Source organism: Mesocricetus auratus, unplaced genomic scaffold (genome assembly GCF_017639785.1).
Source record: "Mesocricetus auratus isolate SY011 unplaced genomic scaffold, BCM_Maur_2.0 Super-Scaffold_100041, whole genome shotgun sequence".
Classification (NCBI taxonomy): Eukaryota; Metazoa; Chordata; class Mammalia; order Rodentia; family Cricetidae; genus Mesocricetus; species Mesocricetus auratus.
Genome location: NW_024429218.1, coordinates 8,401,495 through 8,424,151, shown reverse-complemented (window position 1 = coordinate 8,424,151; position 22,657 = coordinate 8,401,495). Strand labels below are relative to the sequence as shown.

At 40.9% G+C, this 22,657-nt stretch overlaps 1 protein-coding gene across 5 annotated transcripts in view; it reads right to left on the bottom strand.

Annotated features, from left to right (window-relative positions):
• Nucleotides 1-22,657, bottom strand: part of Inpp4b (inositol polyphosphate-4-phosphatase type II B) — a 748,592-nt gene that overhangs the window by 328,911 nt on the left and 397,024 nt on the right. For all 5 annotated transcript variants that reach the window (XM_040734799.1, XM_040734801.1, XM_040734796.1 and 2 more), the window contains exons 6-7: nt 16,792-16,910; nt 14,343-14,459 (exon numbers count right to left, since the gene is read on the bottom strand). In XM_040734799.1, the coding sequence (XP_040590733.1) occupies nt 14,343-14,459; nt 16,792-16,910 (236 nt within the window). The remainder of the gene's footprint in view (nt 1-14,342; nt 14,460-16,791; nt 16,911-22,657) is intronic.

The window sequence follows — 22,657 nt, the reverse complement described above, 5'->3', positions numbered from 1 at the left end:
TTAGAGGATCGTCAGCCTCTGATGGTATCATCATCACACACAGCTGAAACAACATCATCAGAGGCCACATGGGACCTTTGCTTGGAAGTGGGGGAGGCAGGGAGTGGGACAGGGGTGGCGGGTGTAGCCCTAATCACTTACGCACCTGTTAGACAACTGTTCCTAGAAAACAAGGCAAGTCTGTTCATTCCCTGTTTCTACTTCCAAATGACTGTTTAGATTTTCCTACTCAGACTTTCCATCTGTACCAAATTAATCATAATGAAAATCAGTATGATAGAAAGGAGCCATATACTTGTGGCATCTTTATAATTAAAGCGCAGCAGCATTTTATATAGAATAATAGTTAAAGGAACTTATAAAGTGTGATACGACTAAACCCCAATGCAGTAAATACAGCCTCTAGGAAGTCCCTTTGAGGAAGTGGTACTGAATATGGAGCTCTTGTTTCACACTTTCCTGAGTTTATCCTGGTATCAGCTTCCTGGGATAAGATTCTGATCACTTCACAACACATCTGAGATTCAAATGTCACTTCACAACACATCTGAGATTCTCTCAGATGTCACTTAGCTCATCTACACCTAAGCCTTGTCTCTGTCACTCAACAAACCATGGGTGGGCACCAATGATACTAAGTTGTCATTGCTGTCCCTATTACACAGTGACATAACATAGGTTTATCACAATGGAAACCAGGGCGTTAAGCATATGAACTCAGATCAACTGGCTTCTAGAGACTCTAGCATTGTCCAAGGTATTAGAACAAACATCTACAGTCTTCAAATACTGAGACCCCTATCATTCTTCAGGAGGCTCAACATAGAGGCAGAACCTGACTACATAGGTTATCTTCAGCAGTGAACAAATTGAAAGTCTTCTTCAAAGTGAAAGGAACAATAGTATTAGGTATACTTTTACCCTGTTTCTAAGACACTTACTGTTCAGTGAGTTCACCTTCAGATTCGAACTCTGATCACAATTAACTATAACCTTGAGCAAATTAAAATTGGTTTCCAGATCTATCTATGTAGTGAAATAATAGGGATACCATGGGAACCAAATGTGATATTGTAAATACAAATTATTTCTAATCTGTCATGTTCTATGTCAGTTATTTGATCTTTATTTTTTGTTAAGCTCCAAACAGAATTAAGGGTGAAATAAGTACATGGCTGTAAAATAATTTACCTTCCCCTTTAATCTACCACTCATAAACTACCATTGCTTGTACACTGTCCAATGTGTAATTAATATGGCACTTTTGCTCTCTTTTACTGACCTTTGATGTTTCTGGGAGTCTAACTGGTTAGTCTGCAGAACTGTGGAAGGGGAGGGGCAGACTTCATGCATATTTGGGAGATGGTAATGTTCTCAGATGCTGCTTCCAATAACATAATCTAGTTAGTCATTCATGAATTTCAGGAGAAGGAGCTACAGAAGAACCATTCAGATAATCTTTTCTTCCCCTTTCTAACATTTATAAAGTAGAGGAAGCCCCACATGAAGTATAGACAATTGTTTTCTCGCTGATTTTACTTTCTGCCATGTCCAAGGTCAAAGAATCCCACAGAGACCTTAGATTTGGTGCCATATGAATGACATCTCAAATATCAAACTGGACTGTGACTGGGATAGAAACAGGGACAGGGTGACTTTCTTGTCAGCACAGCATGTATAAGAAGGGTTTATTTTTGACTCTCATTCTTTCTCACAAGTCATTTCAGGAGACAGATACAGACATATTGCCCATTCTAATGGGACAGACATGAGAACACAGAATCAAGATGGCTTGGCTACAGTGGAACATGTGGGCATGGCTGCGCAGACTTCACTCTTTACAGCTTCCCTCCCTTCCGGAAATGAAGAGACTCGGGAAATGATTGTCACAGCATCGGAAGGCAGAGTATCAGAGCGGTGTTCTTCTAATAGAAAAATGGGGTTTTGTTCACTGCTCTTCACATGTGTCAAAGTGACCCAGCCCCGGAGCCTCTCACAGACCTCTACCAGCCAGAGATCACAAGAGCACAGATGAACTATCAGTCTGAAAGGTCCACAGCAAAGACTGTCAAACTTACAGTGTCTGGAACCTTTACGTCTTCTATTAGACACATACAAGGTCACTGGAAAATGAGCCTCTGAGTACAAAACATGTAGCAGATGTGGCTAATGTTGGCATCCCCCTTACATACCGATTTTCTAGAGCAACTTCGCAGGAGTTTTCCATTTTCCAGTCATTGGCAGAGCAGGTATTGAAGTCTCCACCTCAGAACAGTAGATGCTGAGATTCCCTAACCCAAACAGTATATAGCAGATCTGAGCCTAAAGTCAACTCTCAAGATGTCTTTCTGGTTGTAAAGGAATCTATGAGTGGGACAAAGAGGTGTATCCTTGACCCCAACTATGGCATGTTCTTGGTACAGCTGTCTGCTATGTATCCACTATCTCTCCGTGCTGTTCAGACCTTTGTTCTTGTAACCCCTGGTGGAGTTTCAAAATGCTTCTTAACATAATCACCCAATTCGAATTTGATATCATCTTTTCTCTGCTACCTTCTTAGGTTGCATGGAGAAGCAGCTGTGCAACCCTGCGTATGTTGACAATAGCAGCAGAGGGAGGCATTGATGTGACATCCAAAGTTATGCTCTGCCTGTGGGCTGCATTGGCCGGGAAGGTTCTTTGTGGACAGACAAAAACATTGCTATTCTCTGAGTAACATTTCCAAGTGTATCTTGGCCTTTTTTCAGCTACAAATGAACGTGAGCCTTGAATGTAAAATTTAACCCCCCTCCCACACATAAACACATACATACATACATATCACATGTACACACACTCATGAATATTGACGTACAGATTCATACTTAAATTTGTGTGTATGCACGAACCGCAACTCAATGCGGTTTCTGAGACAAGGCCTTAGGTCCTTTGTTGGTCTGAGGCCTAAGAAAGCAGCCCTCTACATTCTGCCCCCTCTCAGCTAAAATCTGAGAATGGCAAGCAAGTGTGTACCGGCTTAAACAATTTCCTCAAATTCTAAGCAGAAATGGTGTGATGTTATGGTTGGATACAAAATTTCTTCAAAAACACTCAACTGACAATTAAAAAAATCAACACGACATAAAAGATAATAAGTCAGATATCTAGTCAAATAAATCTCTGTGGCACCTTCCAAAAGCAAGTCTTCATCAGAGCTCAAAACTATGCCCAAAGTTAGTACACAAGACTAGCGTCGCTGAATACTCACACACTGAATTCCTTAGGATGTGGTTCATGAAACCACTGCCAGCCCTCCTAAATGAGCACACCTTCAAAGACAGCCTGAGTTACTGTGTGTCACTGGAACAGCCAAGGCCATGACAAGACGAGAACAAAGTGATGTGGAAACAGAAGCCCCTCACTCTCGTCAGCATGGGCCATCACCTTCTGTTGATGCAGCATGACTTCCCCAGTCATTGAGAAACAAATTCTTGCTTCAATTGAACCTAACCTGGTTGTAATTATTCCATTCAAATGACTCCAAGAGAAGCCTGTGTTTCTTTAGACTTTCCTTTTGTTCCTACTGTGCTGTGTATATAAACTTGCAGTAATTAAAAGCTATTCGTAGCCAGAGCAGTGGAAGCTTTTTGAATAACTAACTGCTGCTCCTTTTGAAACAGAAGAAATATTTTGGCAATGCATCACACTTCAGTCTTGCAAAAGTGAAGCACTAGTAGGAATCTAATACACGACACATGTCCCGACTGCCCACATTGGCTTCACCACCATCAAACAGAGAACTTACCAAGCAGCCGTCCACAGAGACAGCTGTGCCCCAGGGGCTGCAGTGTAGACAGACACACCACTGATGGCCAGGCAAACAATAAGGGCTAATCTACCGGGCAAATATCAACAGCTGAAGAAAGCTTGAAGCTAAGAGGAGCAGGGCCAAACGTCCAGAGTAGAGGAAAATAATATGGAAAGACAGCAAGCCCTGTCTGTCTAAGGCTCCAGTTTCACTTACAGAGGTCACGGGCTGGTCAGGCATCAGATGGTTTAATTCACAGGCAGGTGATGTAAGGTCCACTCTGAATCATGAATGAATTATGGTTTACCGACTCTGCTCACCTAAGAAGACTTCGTGATGGCCGACAACCCAGGTGAACTTCCTCCTACTTAGTTCAGGAAGTCTTCATACATGTCAGGGTGGCTGCCATTTTTGTCCTTTTCTATTCTGACCTGCCTTGGGGTGATTTCAGTGACAGGTTTTATTGCATGTGGACAGTTGCTGACAGCATGTCCTCATATCTTCCTAGGCCCACACCTGCTGCCAAGCTCCCAGGTGTCACTTGTTCACAGTGGGCCCTCTCGTCTGTGTGTGTGTGTGTGTGTGTGTGTGTGTGTGTGTGTGTGTAAGTGGTGATGTTGGTATCAGGAGCGAGAGGCTAGCGTTTGCTAGATAGGAAACTTAAGGCCAGCCCTGTGCTACTTTAGAGTCTGCCTCACGGAATAATATTAATATTTAAATGGGGATTTTAATCGATTTTGCACGATCCTGATGCCAGATGGTCTTTCTGGTGATTGCCCTTTTACAGCTCTAACACAGGCATTCAGTCCTTCTTTCACAACAACATCATGATGTCCTGTTCAGTGGCTGTACTTCAACTTACACACATTTCCCCTATGGCTACAACGAGCTAGACTCATTGCAGCATTTGCGTGAAGAGCATTTGAGTTTGTTCTTAAGTGTTGGTATTTTGATTCTGTAGGGTTGATAACAAGGAAAGTGTACATGTACTTCTTATTTTAAGAGATCCCATAGGTGACTTTTAAAGATGAGAAACATATTCCATAGGCATTTTATAAGGATACATTTTTGTTGCAGCCCTGCCAAAGACAGTCTTTAACACGTTTCAGTCTTATAAAACAATTGTCATATTTCTAAGTTTGTGTTTCTACAAAGAACAAGGGAATATTTCTAATGTATTTCTCTGAACATTGTCTCTTTAATTCTTTGCCCAATTTTTACTACATTTATCACATAGTAATTTTCATATAAGAGAAATTAAGCTCATAGCTTCAAATTGCAATAATTTTCCATATCTATCTCTATCTCCCTTTTTATGTCATATAGCCCCATATAAAAATCTTAGATTACCATCAAGTCATGAGTAGCCATATATGTATTCAGAAAATTTCCCTTGCCCCAGACTTCTGTACCCAACCTATTGAAATACATTTCTCAATGAAACATGGTAACTACATGATTTTCTTTCAGATGAATACTGTATCAACTTATTGGGTGAAATCCTCCATCATTTACTTGCAGAGTTGAAGCTGTCTTAGCCATATTAAATTATCATGTGGCCTGTAGTCAGCTTCCAGATCTAATAGGCCTCACTTCTCTGTTTGTATACTTCTGGGACACCAAACAGATTCAACTGTAATCCCTTTATGTCATGCTTTGATACCTGAGCAGGTAAGTGTTATCTTTATGTTTAAAACCATCATTGACTATTCTTAGACAGTGATTTCCCCCTATAGACTTATACCCCTTTCCATAAAAGGAACTTTTAAGAATTCTTTAAAAACTACACTCTGTTTATAACTTGAACTTAGACAACTTCTATTTGCTTTCCTGTTTAGACAAAGTCATATTCTTCCATTTATGAAGATTGTATTGAATATTCCCCCATGAGATACACCATTTTGACTAACTAATGCCATTCAAGAAGAAGCTACTAGTTTACAAATGTCCAAGTGGTGGTTTGAATGAGAACAGTTCCATAGACTCACATGTTTGAATGCTTGGTCACCAGGGAGTGTAATTGTTTGGGAAAGATTGGGAGGCATGGCCCTATTGAAGGAGATGTATCACTGGGGGTAGGCTTGGAGATTTCAAAAGTCCATCCAAGTCTGTTTCCCACCATGATGATTGTGGACTAATGCTCTAAAACTGTAAGTCCCCATTAGATGACTTCTTTTATCAGAATTTCCTTGGGTATGATGTTTCTTCACAGCAATAGAATAGTATCTAAGACAGTTTGCAACAACCAATTCTATTCAACTTACCAAATAATAATATTGTTCCTTATTTAGTAAAATATTTTGAAGTTTCTTGAAATTTCTATCAGATTCATAGGAAAGGGTTTGCCCCTGCCCTCATACATATAAAGAATTTTTCCATTGCTCATACCCTTCAGGAAATGCTTAATAATGTTAACTATAGTAATACTGAGTAAATACTGAGTGGATTTACCTATTTAATTACATAAAAGATGTATTAGACCTTATTGGTAAATATTTTATTATGTTCTTATTACCCATGTATCTTTTTTAGCAAAGACATACTATTAAATGTCTTGTTTGCAGCAAACTTTTTTTTTCAGTTATTAACATCATGGGTCAAATTGACTGAAGAGGTGACACTAGCTTTTCTAAGATAACTTCACTTGGTTCAGGCATATGCTTTTTTACACAGATCAACCATAGTATATACTAGTCAATTTGTAATTTTATGCCTATATTTTAATTGAAATTTGGTGATAAGTTTATAAACATTCTTTAGGTTTTGGCATTCAATTTAACTATAATTCACCAAATATACCTGGGAACTACTGTATTTTTCCTTGCATATTTGCCATGATGCTGTTTATGTACCAGTGATTTTTAGAAAAGTGCAGTAACCAGTGATTGTTTGAAAGCATAACTCATACCAAGGGATGTAGTTCAGTGATAGAGTGTTTGTATTACATGCTATGACCCTGTGTGACCTTAGGCATCATTAACCCCCCAAAAGAAAAAAGAAATGAAACAGTAAGGAACATGTAGTTCTAGCTCAAAGCTCACCACTGCCATCCTAATTCCTTGAGATGAGAGATCGGAAATATTTCTAAAATCCCGAGTAGGCTCTCTTCAAACTCAACATATGCCTGACTGTCACTCTGATGACTGGCAGGACAGGCTCCATCTCTGAGACTCATGCAGCACCCTCGGCCTTCTCAATACTCTTCCATAATGATTAAACAAAACAATAAAAAGTGCTTACTACTCAATGGAAGACAAGAGAGAACAGCTGAAATGGCAGCCGTCTCTGAGTGCGGAAAGGAGGTAGGGCACTGGCAGACGCAGTCTATACAGTGCTTCTCTCCTCAAGAGACCCACGGCGATAAAGCTGATCCCCTTTTGAGAACATGCTGGGAAGCTGCCTCGCCTTACCTAAATGAGGCACAGTAAAGTAATTCCAGGCATTGTACCTTTCCTCTGCTGGTTTTATAGTAGCAGGGCTCACATATTTTGTTGTCAGTTCTGTAGCAAACGTGGTGTTCTGTGACACTCTAAAGGGTCAGCCTTATCTATGCAGGCAGCATCATCGTATGGTGGAAAAGGACAGGACATCAACAAACCTCCTTTCTTCTTTTGTAGAAGTTCAAAAACAGACACAAAGGTAGAAAAAGAAGCTACAAAGAAAAAAGAAGCCACAAAGCCCTTAAGAAGATGATGCAGAAAGAGCAATGTGTGTGAGGAGGAGCCACAGAGAGAACAGGAATAAGAGAGGCACCAGAGAGTAGTCACGAAGCAACCTAAAGCAGGATGTACTTGACACAAACACCACAGAGACAGGGACAGAGACTGAGGTGGGAATGCAGAGGTGTGGAAAGGTTAGCTTGTAAACGGGCACAAAAGACTGTCACCTCGTGTGGCACTGAGAAGTATTGTGAAAATCCTTTCAGAATACTCAGGATAACATCCAACATGAGTGAAAAGAAATCTATGGATTACTAGACACTTTCTAGACTCTTCCGCAAGACATAGAAAACATGAATATGACACAGAAACTGTATTTGTTTACACCAGTTCATTGAAATCGGGATTTCCAAGAGTTACCAGCTCATCTGTGTCATTGTGGCGCTATCCGTCATAGAGAACAGGAAGAAACAGCGGCATTTCTAAGAGAATGGATGAAGACAAAGTGACAGAACATTATTTAGCCTTGAGAGAACAGGAAAGTTCACACTAGGAGACAACATGAATGAACCCTGAGGAAAATTATAGCAAGTGAAATATGTCCATAGCTTATGGACAAACATTGCTGACCCTATTGAACGAGGAGTTTAAAGCTGGCAAGCTCTCAGAGCCGGGAGACAAACTATGATGCAGAGGCCAGTGATGGAGTGGTTAAGGACCTACTAATTCCCGGGCATAAAGTCTCAGTTTTTCAGGATAGCTTCTAGAGATTGTGTACAAATTGAGACTACAGCTTAAGCTGCCATGGTATGCACAAAGTCTAGTTAAAAGGGATGTCTTTAGTGATCTTTTTTTTTTTCAATTATAAAACGAAACACTAACTATGAACTAGAAGAATAATAATCTCTGTTTAAAATTTTTAAGCACATCCTCAGGCAACTATTAAGCCACGTGCTGAAAAAGACTTGCAATACATCTATCCAATGAAAGCGTGTGTGTTCACAATATACAAAGAGCACTCAGAAACAATGACCAAAGCAAACTTTGAAAAATGGGCAAAAGGCTTGCAAGCTTCAGAAGCATAAAGATTTAAGCATCATCAGACATCAGAAAATGCATTTCATGAAATCCTGCTAAATGAAAGGACCAGCAGTATCAGGAAGCAAGGAGCAAGTATGGCGTGAGACATAGTTGGATTGTGTTAGGAAAGGTGTTAAAGATGAATCTGCCCTATCATCTAACAATTACACGCCTTGGTATATATGCAAGAGAATACATGTGCAGATCTCTGATGTTTCATTCATTCTTGACATATACTAGGAGGAATCTAAATGTCCATTAATAAAATGATGAATAAACAAATTGTAGCCTGTCACAACAGCATGCAATTTAGCAAGGAAAAAGAAAGATGGGATATTGATTCACACAGCAAATGAATAAATCTAAATATTACGTCGGGCAAAAGTCATTACTCACTACATGAAACACACCATATTGTTTCAATCACGTGAATTTATGATTAAATATAATAACTATATGAGACAGCGGTTATCTGAATTTATATGGGTTATCAGCCAGCTGCATAAAGGCAAAAGGGAACTTTCTGAAATAAGTGAAATAGTTTCCACCATAACTTGGACAGAAGTCACATGGTCATACATAGCTAATAAACTCATAACTTTATCTATAACCATGCTATTACATGTAAAGTATACAGTAATGTAAAACAAGCACCCCATTTCTAAAAGTACACCAGTTTTCATCAGGCACATGGGAGGCAAACTCATTTAGAAAGAGTAGCAAACTTGGAAGACTGCGAATCCCTTCTGTGTGGGTCTCTAGTCCCATTGCATATTATGCCTTACCAAAGACCAAAGCTGAGAGAAGGGGCAGGTTGAAGGGCCCACAAGGAACACAAAACTAACAGAAAACAAGGTCAAAGGGGAAAAAAAGGAGTTTGGCCATAAACATAGAAATTTCAAAAATAGTCTTGACCACTATTTTTTATTTTCCTTTATGAATGGTATGAATGGTTGCTAGGGACTCCATTATACAATATATATATACTTAAAACTTTGGTTATAGATTTTCTGGTCTGTGAACACTGATTTTTTTAAAATAATAAACCTTTAAGCTCTATTACAAGAGTGTTCTTACTATGTCGATTGAAGTGGAAATATACCATGGGAGTGAAAGTGAAAGACAGCTTAGCAACCATGCATGTGTCACAGCGCTGTAGCTGATCTTGGAGAGATGAAGGGTTTCTAACATGGCCTGGCATTCTCCAAACACCAGCAGAGTGAGCACAATGACAGCACACTTAAAGTACTGCTGTGACAATGAAAGCAGGCATGCATGGAGCAACAGAGTTTTAGAGGGCATAGTCTCAGCTGCCTTCTGTCCCCCACCACATCATGACTCTCTCTGATAACATAATCTGTGTCTTAACTACATAGACCAAATGTTCCAAAAGGGCCAACGCAGAAATAGCAGACAAAGAAAACCAGATTCTTTTGTCTAGGGGCTAATCTGTACTAATGCTAATCAACCTGGGGCAGAGAACACAGGAAGCAATAAATTTCCAGGCACCGGTTGATGCAGTTGGTGTTCTGCTAGGCTTTAGTGGGAAGTCAGCGCAGTCACTGGCAGTTTTGGTAGTGGGGTAGGCTCCATCTCCTAACCCAGGATTGTCCAGTGACTACTATATGCCAGATTCCATGATATGAGCTAATTCAGTGGTGGATAGAGCAAAGAATTGTTTACCCACAGAGCAAAAGGAGGGAGATCAATGGACACTTGTGTAAAATAGGGCAGAAACTCACATTTCAGCTACAGGCAAAGGCAATGCTCTGACCTTATCAAACACTGGCTGATTGGGTTGCCATCCCCAACAGCGCTAAAGGAACTTCATCCAGTACCTTCCAACATCCCAAGTTCATAAGAAAGAGGGGAAACAAATTTTGATACTGATATTCTTTGCCACAAGTTTGTCCTTGCTCAGAACTTTTTACGGTAATATGGAAGACTCCAATTCCCTACTTGTCCCTAAGGCTGAATATTGTAGATAGCATCCTGAAAAATACATTTGTTTAAATTTCAGGTGCAGGGAGATTTTATACCTCTCTTCTCCTAAACTATGCACTTCTGTTTCAGACTTTAAATCCCTTCCAAGCAGCAGGATATTAGAATAGCCTATTCTGAAAACAAAACAAACAAACAAACTAATACATATATTGTTTTCCATAATGAGGGAAGAACCAAGATCTTACAAAGTCTTAGTAATGACCTTGACACATCCTGTCTTCCTCCTCAACCAGCAGCCCAACACTATCCATCTGTTTGTCCCAGAGGACAGCGCCACCGTGCTGGGGACTGTGAAGGATGAGGAGGGAAGGGTCGTTATAAAGCAACAACAGTTAGACTCTTCTCATTTGTTACAAAGATTAATTGCATTTCTGTTGAAGTCACTGAAACCATCAATCTTGGGTCCAGTTGTTTAGAAGAACATAAGAACATCTAGGTAACAGTGTGTTAAGTGCATTGCAAACACAGAGGAAATATCACCTTTTCTCTCTAAAGACATCTAACACAAGCACATCTGCAAGTCAGCATGAAGTAATGAGGTGTCACATTTATCTGACTGGTTAGCTTAGAACACTGATAAAGTCCATAGGAAGACACCAACAACCAAGTCATTGGCCTCAGCCCACTGGAGGACTCACCCATTTTAACCAAGAAGACCTGATTATTCTGGGTCTAATATGATTAAAGGCTTGCTGAAATAGAATAGTTAAAATAATTTAAAGTATCATCAATCTTCCAAAACATTCACAAATTCACTTTCATTCCTTTTGGTTTAGAAGTATTATGATCTAAGGCACTCAGGTTGTTAAGCACTTGTAAATTGTATTTTAACCCACCTACTTCCTCTCCCCACCCCAAAGAGATGCAAGGTTGTCTGTATCGCTGGGGACTATTAGCATATTAATGAACTGTGTTTCTATTTATGCTTCCACCAATAGGACTACCTTTCCTGGCTGTTTGAAGGAACAGGTTGTGCTTTAGTTAACAGTGTTTGTTGAATGACAACCAGTTGCATCTCTTAAGTGTGCTCCAATTTCCAACATTTTATTCTACAGCTAGAGTTTCCAACTTGCCCATACCCTAACATGAGAACATGGCCAGTCAAGGAAAAAAGTCCTTAAGGGAATCCAGAATGAATTTCCAGAATCAAGGCAAACAGAAAGTATCACTGATGAGTAAACAGTTTACCTGTGGAGGATTAATAAATGGGTACACTTTAAGGGAAGGGGATTGTAGCAGATTAAAACATATTGGGTGGTAATAACACGTTAAAGTTTCAATGTGAAATATGTGCCCCAGGTTCATGTATGTGAATACCCTCCAGCTAGTGCCATTGCCATTGGAGATTATGAAACATTTTGGACATGTTCCCCAGCTGGCAGACTTAGGACATTAGGAGTGTAGGAGTAGGTCTTTGGGGGTGATAACCAACTCCTACTTCAATTCTCCTCCACCCCTCTCTCTTCTGATCTGTCAAGATATAAAGAGCCGTGTTGTAGATTCCTGCACCCTGGACCATGTGGCTGCTATGGCTCAGGCTTCCCTGGCCCGATGGACAGGATGCCTAAACAATGAACCAGAGTAAACCTTTCTTCCCTCAAGTTGCTTCCATGTGGTGTTTCATCATCAAGACAACAAAAGTAGCCAACAAATCTCTGACATTTCTCACACTGTAGCAAACATAACTCTTTGGGAACAACTCTTAGTTTCTGAAATATAATATTCCTGAAACTCTACCCTGCTCACAGTCTCCGTCCTTCGTGTTTGCACTTGGACACTTCTGGAGGATTTGCTTTATCTATGTAGGTGATACAGCATGAATCCAATGGTTCCGGCGTTCCGACCTCGTCCTCCATCACCACCTCAGCTCATTGTTTCTCAGCACAGCTGCATCATGACCACCCACCATCGACAACAACTGGCTCTCCTCTCACTCCTCATTCCTTGATTCTTCTGTTTCTTTCTCTTATCTCACAGAAGTGTGTGGGGAAGGGAAAGAAGTGGGGGACTTGGTGCATAATCCACCAGGCCTCGTTTACATCCCCCAACGGCCTTCTGTTTCTTGTGTTATTCCCAAAATCAAGAAAGGAAAAATGAAAAATCCCAACTCCGGAGAAAATAGAAAGTAAACAGGTTCCTAAATTCTTGCCTCTGTTTTAGAATACAAACAATGCAGGAGAAAGGAAGGGAAGATTGTAGGATCCCGAAGACGAGGAAGTTGGCTGTGAAACAGGCCTGAAAGTGGTAATGGAAAGGATGACATGGGGGTGGAAGTTTCAGAGGATCTTGCCCCTAGATAAAGGACTATAGGCTACTAATGACTTCTGAGAGAAAGAGAATTAGCTTCTCCCAGGGATGACCCCTTACACGCCATCCAATACAGAGTGGTCAGCCCTGACACCATATACCCATAAGCAACAATTGAATTAGAATTCTATTTCAATCAGTAAAATAGTTTTTTTAGAAAAGGAAAAAAGTTACTAAATACAGACAATGATTTTGTTCACTAGACTTTTATTTGGCTTTTACCTCTCATGAGGAACTATGAAGCAAAATGATGGCTATATAGAAGTAATTGGTAATTGCTCATGTCTCTGTATATGCTGAACCCTAAACAGTTTACATACATTTACTCATTTTGTTCCTTATAGCAATATCTCATGGTAAACAATTAAGAGAAACAGATATAGAAAATAAGTTCTCTTAGTCACAGAGTTGGTAGGTGAAATAAATCCAGAAGCCTGGCCATACAACTCTCTTCCTTAATGACTATAGAAGATTGACATGACTACTTTTATCCCATGAATATGCTTACATTTAGTTGGGCATTTATTCCACAATTTATGAGAAATGAATGCTCCTGGTTTAATGTATCTAAATATTTTTCCCCTATTAAGGACTGGCTGTATGGGTTCCTTCTTCCTACATCATATAGAGTTATTATGATCAAAACAAAAAATGTCTAAGTAAGTCAGTGTCAGGACTACACTTCCCCCTGTGTGGTTCTTCAGGCCTCTCTTGGAACTTTCTGGTCTAACTGCCATCAAAACTCTCCCTTGCCTCATGCTTCATTCTAATGCCTTGAAGGCACATACACCTTCACACTAGCGAGATGCTTGCGGGAAGGCTTGGCTGCCCCTTTTTCAGTGTCTCCCAGCAGCAGCAAGACCTGTCCAGAAGTTATAAAAAATATCTCCATGAACAGTGCCAGGACACCTATGTGCCTAACCAGGAGAGAGGACTCATTTGACAAGAAAATCAAATTAAATAGGAAGCTTGGAGAAGAGACCATTGACACTTTGCAAGTTCTTGAATGTAAAGGGGCAAATTAAAGCCTCAGCCAAGTTTTTCTACCAACCCTATGCAGGACAGTAAAAACATCAGGAAAAATAGTTACTCTAGGCACAGTATAAAAAGATAAATAGTGGGAATGGAGTACTGCCAATCTCCAGTTTTTAATAATTACAACATCTAAAGCATTTGAACTATTATTTAATCTCTTCCATTTGTCTTCACCCCCAAAATATTATCCAGTCAGCTTAAAGTTACAGCAAAATATAAGCTCGGAGATCAAATCAGCCTTCTTAGAAAAGAGATAGGTCTCTTCAGCAAACTTTTGCTCCTAGCTAATTGCCATGCTAGTAACAAGCCAAATGAGTTTGAACAACACACAGCAAAGTACAACCACAAGACAAACATAAGTGCAGTACAAACAGCCCTCTTTAAAAATACTGGTAGCGTCTGAAGTCCAACAGCTTGGCAAAGTATAAATCCCACTCTCTATTCCCAGAGAAAGACGTTCAAGTACTTACAGTGTCGTGAGACTTATCCTTGACATCATAGACTGTCAGTTTTATTCTAGTCTCTTCATAGATGGGGTACTCAGATGGGAATGTGACACCCGTCAAGAACAGTGGGTCTTTTGTTCCCTGAAAGAGTATAAGCAGATAGCTAGGATTCAATAAGGCAGCGACTGTGGCAGGCAGCTTGCAGGGACAAATGAGAACACAGAGAGTGTGTCTCTGTCTGCTTTTCTAGGAAATAGCTCTATTAAAAGAGAGCTCTGAAGAGCCAAGTGTTGCTTGTGGGCCATGAGCCCAGGGCCCCATTGTACTGAGGGCTACTGAGGAGGCGAACTTGCAGTTTTTAAGTGGCTAAGGACTCTTGAAAAGCACCTTGTTTTCGAAAATTGTAATCAGAAAATAACTTTAGGACAAGCCGACAGTCCATTTAAATATATATATATATCACATATATATTTATCATTTAGACAAATGATCTAAAATACACTTCACCAAACTAAATGAAGGTTTTTTTTCTCAAACCATTGGGAGATCATGATGCTATCCTTTTAAAAATGTTTTTTTTTGTACTCTGCTTCAATAGAAACCTATCTCTATGATTGTGTGATTGTTATTAGATACTTAACAGTGATTTTTTTCAATTCCCCAAACTACCTTGAGAGTTAATGAGAAGAACTCTAAACATGATGGATTGGGGAAAAGAAATTATTGCTTGGAATATGGCTCCCAAAACATTTCCGTGTCTTCGAAAGCTGGTGTCTAACATCACATTTTAGACACACATGCACAACCAAATATATTTGAAAATATTTAATAATTCAGGAAGCCACGGATCTCTGTGAGTTTGAGGCCAGCCTGGTCTACAAGAGCTAGTTCCAGGACAGCCTCCAAAGCCACAGAGAAACCCTATCTCAAAACCTGCCCCCCCAAGAAAAGTCAGAAAGCCATTGGTCTAATAAAGCTTCTGAAGGTATGATATTCATTAACTGACTCACTTATTCTTTTATTTTTCAAAAGATAAAATGCTCTTTTCTTAGCACCATGTCTGACACATTTGGAGACAGGCAGTGAATAAAACAACAAAGAAGACTGCATATTCTATATAAAAGTCAACATAAATTACTTTTATAGTTATTACAATAAATTTCAGAATATGTACTTTTTATGATAGAATAATGAGGGTAGTGTAACAAAATCATAAGGACAAAACCAAGTTACTTTAAAATTTGACAGTGTTTAAAAAATAACTAAGCTATAATAATACCTGGTGTTTTCATTTAAGAAAAGGACTTTACAATATTCGTTAAGCTGTCTTTCTATGAGGAAGCTACTTTTAGTTCAACTATTGCTAACTATTCATTATAGGAGCATTAGACCCTGAAGTCTCCAAAGGGCAGATTCAGGGCTGCGAGAGGGAACAGACACAGGGCTACACACAGGATTTAGGTCATTCCCATAATAGAAGTGACTCTAGCTCAGTCTGAATCACTGGTTCCACCCACTGCTTCAAAGCAAACGGTGAGCTAAGCCAGCCAACGCTAGAGCGGACTGCCTATGTTAGTACAGAGAAGCTCCTCATCCTGAACAGCAGGGCACACAAGTCTAAGAAAAACAAAGAAGCTGCGGGAGCTGAGAGCAGGCACACTCTTTGGAGCCCCAGTTGTTCAAGTAAGTATCTCACTCACTAAGGTCGTGAAACGCGGTGGGAAAACAAAAAACATCTGAAGGCAAGCATTTGTCCTGCTGAATCAGAGCCAGCCCAGGAACAAATTTCCCCGATACGTGTTGAACACTGCGTTAGCAACCATAAACGTAAATAGGAAATCCCTCATCCCATGAGTAATATTTACACCCTTTGCCCAGAAACTTTACAGCTAATCAAGGTAACCGCCTACCTTTCTTTAGAAAACACAGTTCTGTGAGAGTTTGCTATTGGACTGGACTGGGCAGAGGAAAAAGTTTAGAGCAAAAACCCCTTTACCTACTTTAAACTCTGTGAGTGCTTTAAACTTTTTCTGTCATTAAATGTGTTCATTCCATTTTATTTAAAATCAATATAGACAGTAGCTCATATACATAGAGACACACAGATATATAGACAAATATTCTGTTTTCTGGGAATTCACAGTGGAAAGTTTTTTGTGGTGGAAGAAAGCTAAAACTTTTCAATGGAAAATCAATTTTTTTTCCCATGTGCTTATTCTGCATGAGTTTCGAAAGAAACCTCAGATCTGTGTTCCTTAATGACAGATGAAAGCAGCAGCAGGGCCATAGATCACAGTTAACTTATGTCAGCTGCTCAGAGGGGCAGGAGGGAGGGAGAGGGAGGGGGGAGGGAGGGAGAGGTAGGGGGAGGAGAGAGCAGCATGCACACTGCTCACAGACAGCAGCGAGCATGCACCAAGAGAGAGAGAGACCGGCAGAGACAGAGGCTGGGAGAAACCCACGCCAGGCTCACCTCCACAATTTCCGTGCTGGAGTACCTCGTCGGGGTCTGCTCCACAGGGTGGATTACTGAGATCTGCACTGCTGTGTTCAGCTTCCGATCACAGACAGGAGCCACGAGATCCTTGCAAGCTGGCAACAGCAGAAGGAGAAAGAAAAACACCTCACTCGATCTCTTAGGGCAAAACTTCTGTCCAGAGCCGAAATAAACTTTTGTCTACTCGCCGCCGAAGGAAATCTCCTGGTTCTCGGCCGGCTTCACAGAGGAAGTCTCTTGGAAGTACCTTTCAGAAATAGGAAGTCACGTGCTGCCAAGCTGAATTGAGAGTTCATTTCCACTGACCACATTTGCAGCACATGCAAGTCTCGAGTGCGCTGAGATCCCAGATCCTGTGTGTGGATGTGGTCCACACAGCTCAGGCACTGTGGGGGCTTCGGCTAGTCATTAGCCCCTGGGCTTTCATTCACAGGCTCTGAATCAAGTAAGTTAATTTGGGCCACAGCCAGGAAACTAAGATGTCTCTTGTTGACACTGGCTGTGTTAAGTCTAAGTCGAAGGTCTGAATGCACTCTTCACGATCCCCCCTCCCTACCTGTGTAGAGAACTAGCCTCCTTCAGTTCTCCACCCTTTGGAAACAGGAAGCCTGATTATGCTACCTCGGGGGAGCGCAAGCAGAAGAGAAGCAGGCAGGCCAGGGTCAAAAGACCCTTGGTCTGGAATTCAGGCACATCCTGGGAGAGAGCAACCGCGATAAGGACTGGGTAATTGCTGCCCAGGGGCCACACATTCTAAGAACTTTCCTTTTAAACAGGCCAGGTCCTGTGGCAGCTCCAGCCACCGTACAAGGTTCACTGTAGTATTTTCTCCTCTCACATAGCGTTCCCTAGTTTTGGAAAAGGAAAAAGAAATGGGGAACGGGATATTCCTTTTCTCATTAAGTTGGTATTCAGGAGCTCCCTATCACACACCCCTCACGCCCAACTCTGATTTTGAAATGACGAATTCTCTTAGATTTTTTTTGAATTTATACTTTTTGAAATCAACTACTAAGTGTGATTAAAATAACATGATGCCCTCACTCAGGAGTGGGCTCAAACTGCTGGCCTGCCACAGGCTGCAGCTACTGCTAGGGTAAAAGCCCTGTGAATGAATGGTTCATGGTGATGATGTCCAGGGTTCCACACTGTCTCCACCCCACTCAGTGACTGACCAGGAAGACAGGTAGAGGAGGAGGGTGTGATTACACTCTGTAATGCACCCCTGCAATTTGCAGGGCCACCGGGGCAAAGGTAACACAGGTTAAATTTGAAACTTGAAAGCGAAGCATTTACAGATGCAATTGTCACCTGCCAACGGCTAGCAGCTCACCTTATGTATAGAAGCATTTTGAGACAGAAAACGCAGGCACTTTGAAAGGGAACCAGCCTGGTTTAGGTCCAGTTCTGAAAACTAAGCAACGCTGGGGGATGATTTAACTTCTTACTTCTTGCCAGACTTAGGGGTCTTTTTATTCCTGCCTGGTATTTTGTTGTTAAATTTTCCTTACTGAAGCCACATACATTCCTTAAGCATAACAGGGAAGCATGGGTGGGCAAAGCAGCCACAGCTTATTCAACCTTCACCATTTTGAGGCATTCTGCTCGTTACCTAATCTTCAGAATGTACCAAAATCCTTGTCTCTGTTTCCCTCTTTGGCATACCAATATGATCTACCCTTGGAAGGCCCACTGCCTTGGAAGGCCCACTGCCACCATTATTTACTGCTTAACCCAATAAATACACCTACAAACAAACAAACAAGAAGCCACCTACACACAGTTTCAATAACATCAGCATGTCAGTGGAAAATGTCTTTCAGCGGGAGAATTGATGCAGTCTGCTCGTTGGTGGTTATTTTTGTCACTTCCTTTACTTGCCTTATGAGTGGGTTTCATTTTATCACTCCTCTTGGCTTGCTGCTGCTCGCTATGAACATCTACTGAGGCTGACAAGTATCTTGTCTTTGGGGTTTAAAGCTAAGAGCTTTGAGCTTCAAAACCATGCATTTCACCCCCTCTCTGGAGGCAGCCTCACCCCTGTCTTGTGAGCTCTTGACACATTTGATCAAAATAAGTCACATCTCTTCTGAGTTCTTATCGGGCTTCACTGTGGCTGTGGTTATTCCCAGAAGCGAGCAGCTTTTCTGTGGTTCGGCAGAGAGCCTCTCGGCTGTACTTCCCATAAGAAAAGACAGCATATAAAATCGAGACTGTGCAGCTCTTCAGAAGCCCCAAGAGCAAGCTATGAAGAGCACTGACAACATCGCCATTTGTATTCAGCTACTGTCTGTGTTCAAAACCAGGCACAGAGAACAATGGCAACAATAGTTATGTCGGAGGCTGAGCTCTTGTGTCTCTTCTTCCTAAACAATGGCCCGCAGCATTTACTGTTTCTTAATACTGAGTCTGTGAAAGGCATAGAGAGTGCCTCAGATCAAATAGAATTCCTGAAATGTACCCCTGGATTTCCTGTGGCACAGAGTAAATAAATCACAAACTCCGACGCTCAACAACCTCATCTGTCAGCATGGAAAGGGCCCTGGCTTCTTACGAATGGGCTTTTACATGCAAAACTCATGTTTGCTAATACCGCTATATCAACATGTAACAGTATGTGATGTTATTACTATGTAAAATAAATTTTACTGATAAAGTTCTACACAGATGACTCCTTAATAACTGTTACCAGATCCGTATCTCTTTCTAAGTGCCATCTATGACATACTACATCTCATAAAGTGACACAGATAGACATGGGTCTATGTCTCCTGTAGCTGCCCTGGGGACTGGTGAAGGCATCATCAGAGGATACTGAATGGAGATGCTACCCATATCTGAGCATTGTGAAATCCAACCTGCGCAGGATTATTCAGCAGTCAATAAAGAACTGTGGTGGTTTCCATGAGAAAGGTCCCCATATGACCTTAGTTGGTGTGGCTTTGTTGAAGGAGATGTGTCACTGGGGGATGGGGGAGCTGTGCGGTTTCAAAAGATTTGTATGATTCCCAAGGCTCTCTGTCTGCCTCCTGTTTGTGGGTCAAGATGAGAGCTCTCAATTTTTCTATGTTCCACCATCATGGACTCTAACTCTCTGAAGCCACCAGTCAAATTAAACTCTTTTTTTTCCATAAATTGTCCTGATAATGGTTTATTATCATAGCAATAGAAAAAAATAACTATGACAAGAACCCTAAAAATATCTTACAGCATCTGAAACTGTTCCATTTGTCTTCCAAAGCATTCTTACCCTGGCCTGTTACCACATGAAACTCTACTCCAAAAGTTCCCTAGATAAGCAGCCTTCCACACTGTATAACACTGGAAGATTGCAATGCTTGGGGATTCCTGTGTCTGTCCTATTTAAGAATTCTCCCTACAGCCCCCGAAAGTGCTGTGAGTGTTTAATGGTTGCTGGAGAAGAGAAAGACCATTTTTTAGTGGTATAGCTATTAGTCAGGTGGCTGTGTCCTAACAGATAACACCTTGCTTAGCCCTGGGCCTTCAAAAATAAACAAACAAATGACATGAAAGTGAAGGTGAAAGGTTGGGAAGGGGAAAGGAATCAATTTAAATACGAGGGAGTCAAAAGACAGTCATATGTGATAAATATCATCAAAATACATTCTAGACATATATGAATGTATAACAAAACTCATGATTAGACATGACTAACTTATGCTAATAAAATGAGAAAAGCACCTAAAAGTTACATGGCTGATTACAAAACAATTCTCGCTATTTGGGTTAAATGGTATTAATGAGTGATGCACTCATAGCTTTTTAACCTGTGCTTCTCTCTTTTGACTGATTTTGTTGGACTGAGCTATAGAAAGCATTTCTCAATATCAAGAGTTTACAGTACCTATGTTGAAAGGTTGGAATGAAAATGTGCTCATGTCCATTGAGTGACTACTTTGTACTAAAAAGCAGAAAGGAAGGAACAGAAATGAATAATTAACAGAAATATAATTTTTAGTTTTCATAGAAATATATAAATTAATTATGACTTATTATTTTCCTGGTGACTTTGGCATGGTATCCAGCACTAGGAGGATTCAATGATTTTGGTCAAAGTGTCTATAAAACATACTCCAGCTCAGGTTTGTCTGAGGGCTAGCTAGGCAGCTCTCCTCTCATAGAAATACTCAATAGAAGTGTAATGATAAAATAAATGGAGCTTTTGTGTCTTGGGTGAAGACTATGCACAAGAGCCACCAGAAAACCAATGAAATGGCAGCCAATGTGTCCTTAGTTTAGGATTTGTTCAAACTCTGAAATCTCAGTCACTGTGTGAGTGAACACTAGAAAAGCCACACTATCTGTCTTCTGTTCACCTTGGCCTGAGGGCTACAAGTTGACAGTGTCTGATCTAAATGCTTGCAGCATGGTTTGGATGTCTAGAAAAAAAAAGACTTCTTCTGCTCTGGTAATTATCCTACTTTATGAGATCCTGAGGTCAAAGAGCAGGCATCTTCAGGGCGGCTCTCAAGTCAAAGACTCCATCATCTACAAAAAACTGTTATTACTATATAAAATATCAGCTTGTGCCTCATGCAGTTATCTAAATCATGCATGTCAAAAAGCCTTTCTATCACTCTGGGCAACTTTAGCTGGAAGCTGAAGACTGTCTCTTGACTCACATCAGAGAATACACAAGTGTCCAACTAAAGAGGTCTGAGCCTTACACTGGATGGGTTAAAGTAAGCACACAGGGGTACAGGACTGAGGGAGGACAGGTTAAGTGTTGTGGCAGCCTGTGTTCATAGACAGCCCAAACAATGATCTCTTATCATCCAAGAACCATTTCTCCTGTGAAGCTACACCATTTTTCTTGACCCCAGCATCCAGCATTAGTAACAGCTGGCAAAGTTTATCCTCTTTCCCCAGAACTGAGCAGATGAGGAGTGTGTGTGTGTGTGTGTGTGTGTGTGTGTGTGTGTGTACAAAAGGATGACTTTGTGATCCTCCTGCCTCAGTCTCCCAAGTGCTGGTATTAAAAATTTGTGTCACCCCACCACAAAACCTTGCAGTTAAAAGTAGAACACAGAATCCAGGCAGCCCAGTGGAAATTGCACCTTTGACTCATCAAGTGTAGGGAATTCTGTGCCCTCACTGCTCTTATGGAAACCTGAAGACATATGCCCTATCCCGTGAAGATCAAGACAGAAGACAGGAAGTGCTGTAGATCTGCTATGTGGCCTTACACACACAGGGCTTTAGAAAAAGAAACACAGTGCTTAAGGCTTCTCTCAAATGACACTGCTCTTATCCGAGCATCTCTGTGATTATGATCTTCCTCTCCCTTGAAAAGAGGAAGACTGTTGCAACCCGAGGGCAGTGTCTTATCCGTGGCTCATATTCTTAATGTGTGCTTACATTTCTCCAAAGTGCCACTTATATATTATTTCTCCTTATACTCTAGAAAATTAGATCCTACTGATGAATTGATAAGCCAATTTAGCTTGTGTTTCCAGTCCAATAAATCATCGGACTCCATTATAGGGCTTCACAGTTACCAGTCTACACCAGTGATTACATTTAAATTAAGTTAATTTACATCATACACAGAAAGATATATAGAACACTTAAGAGCCTAATAGTCCCTCTCCATAATTGTTTCTCCAGTGTATTTTAGTTGCCTCTGCCTGGTTCGTCTCTCTCTCTCTCTCTCTCTCTCTCTCTCTCTCTCTCTCTCTCTCTCTCTCTCTCTCTCTCTCTCCTGTGTGTGTGTGTTTTCACCTCGTTTCCCTCAGGAAATGCAAGAAATGATTTTCTGAAGCCTGGGATGCCAGCCTCCACAGCACCAAGTAAATTTTCTAGACAATGCTACCTAATTGCC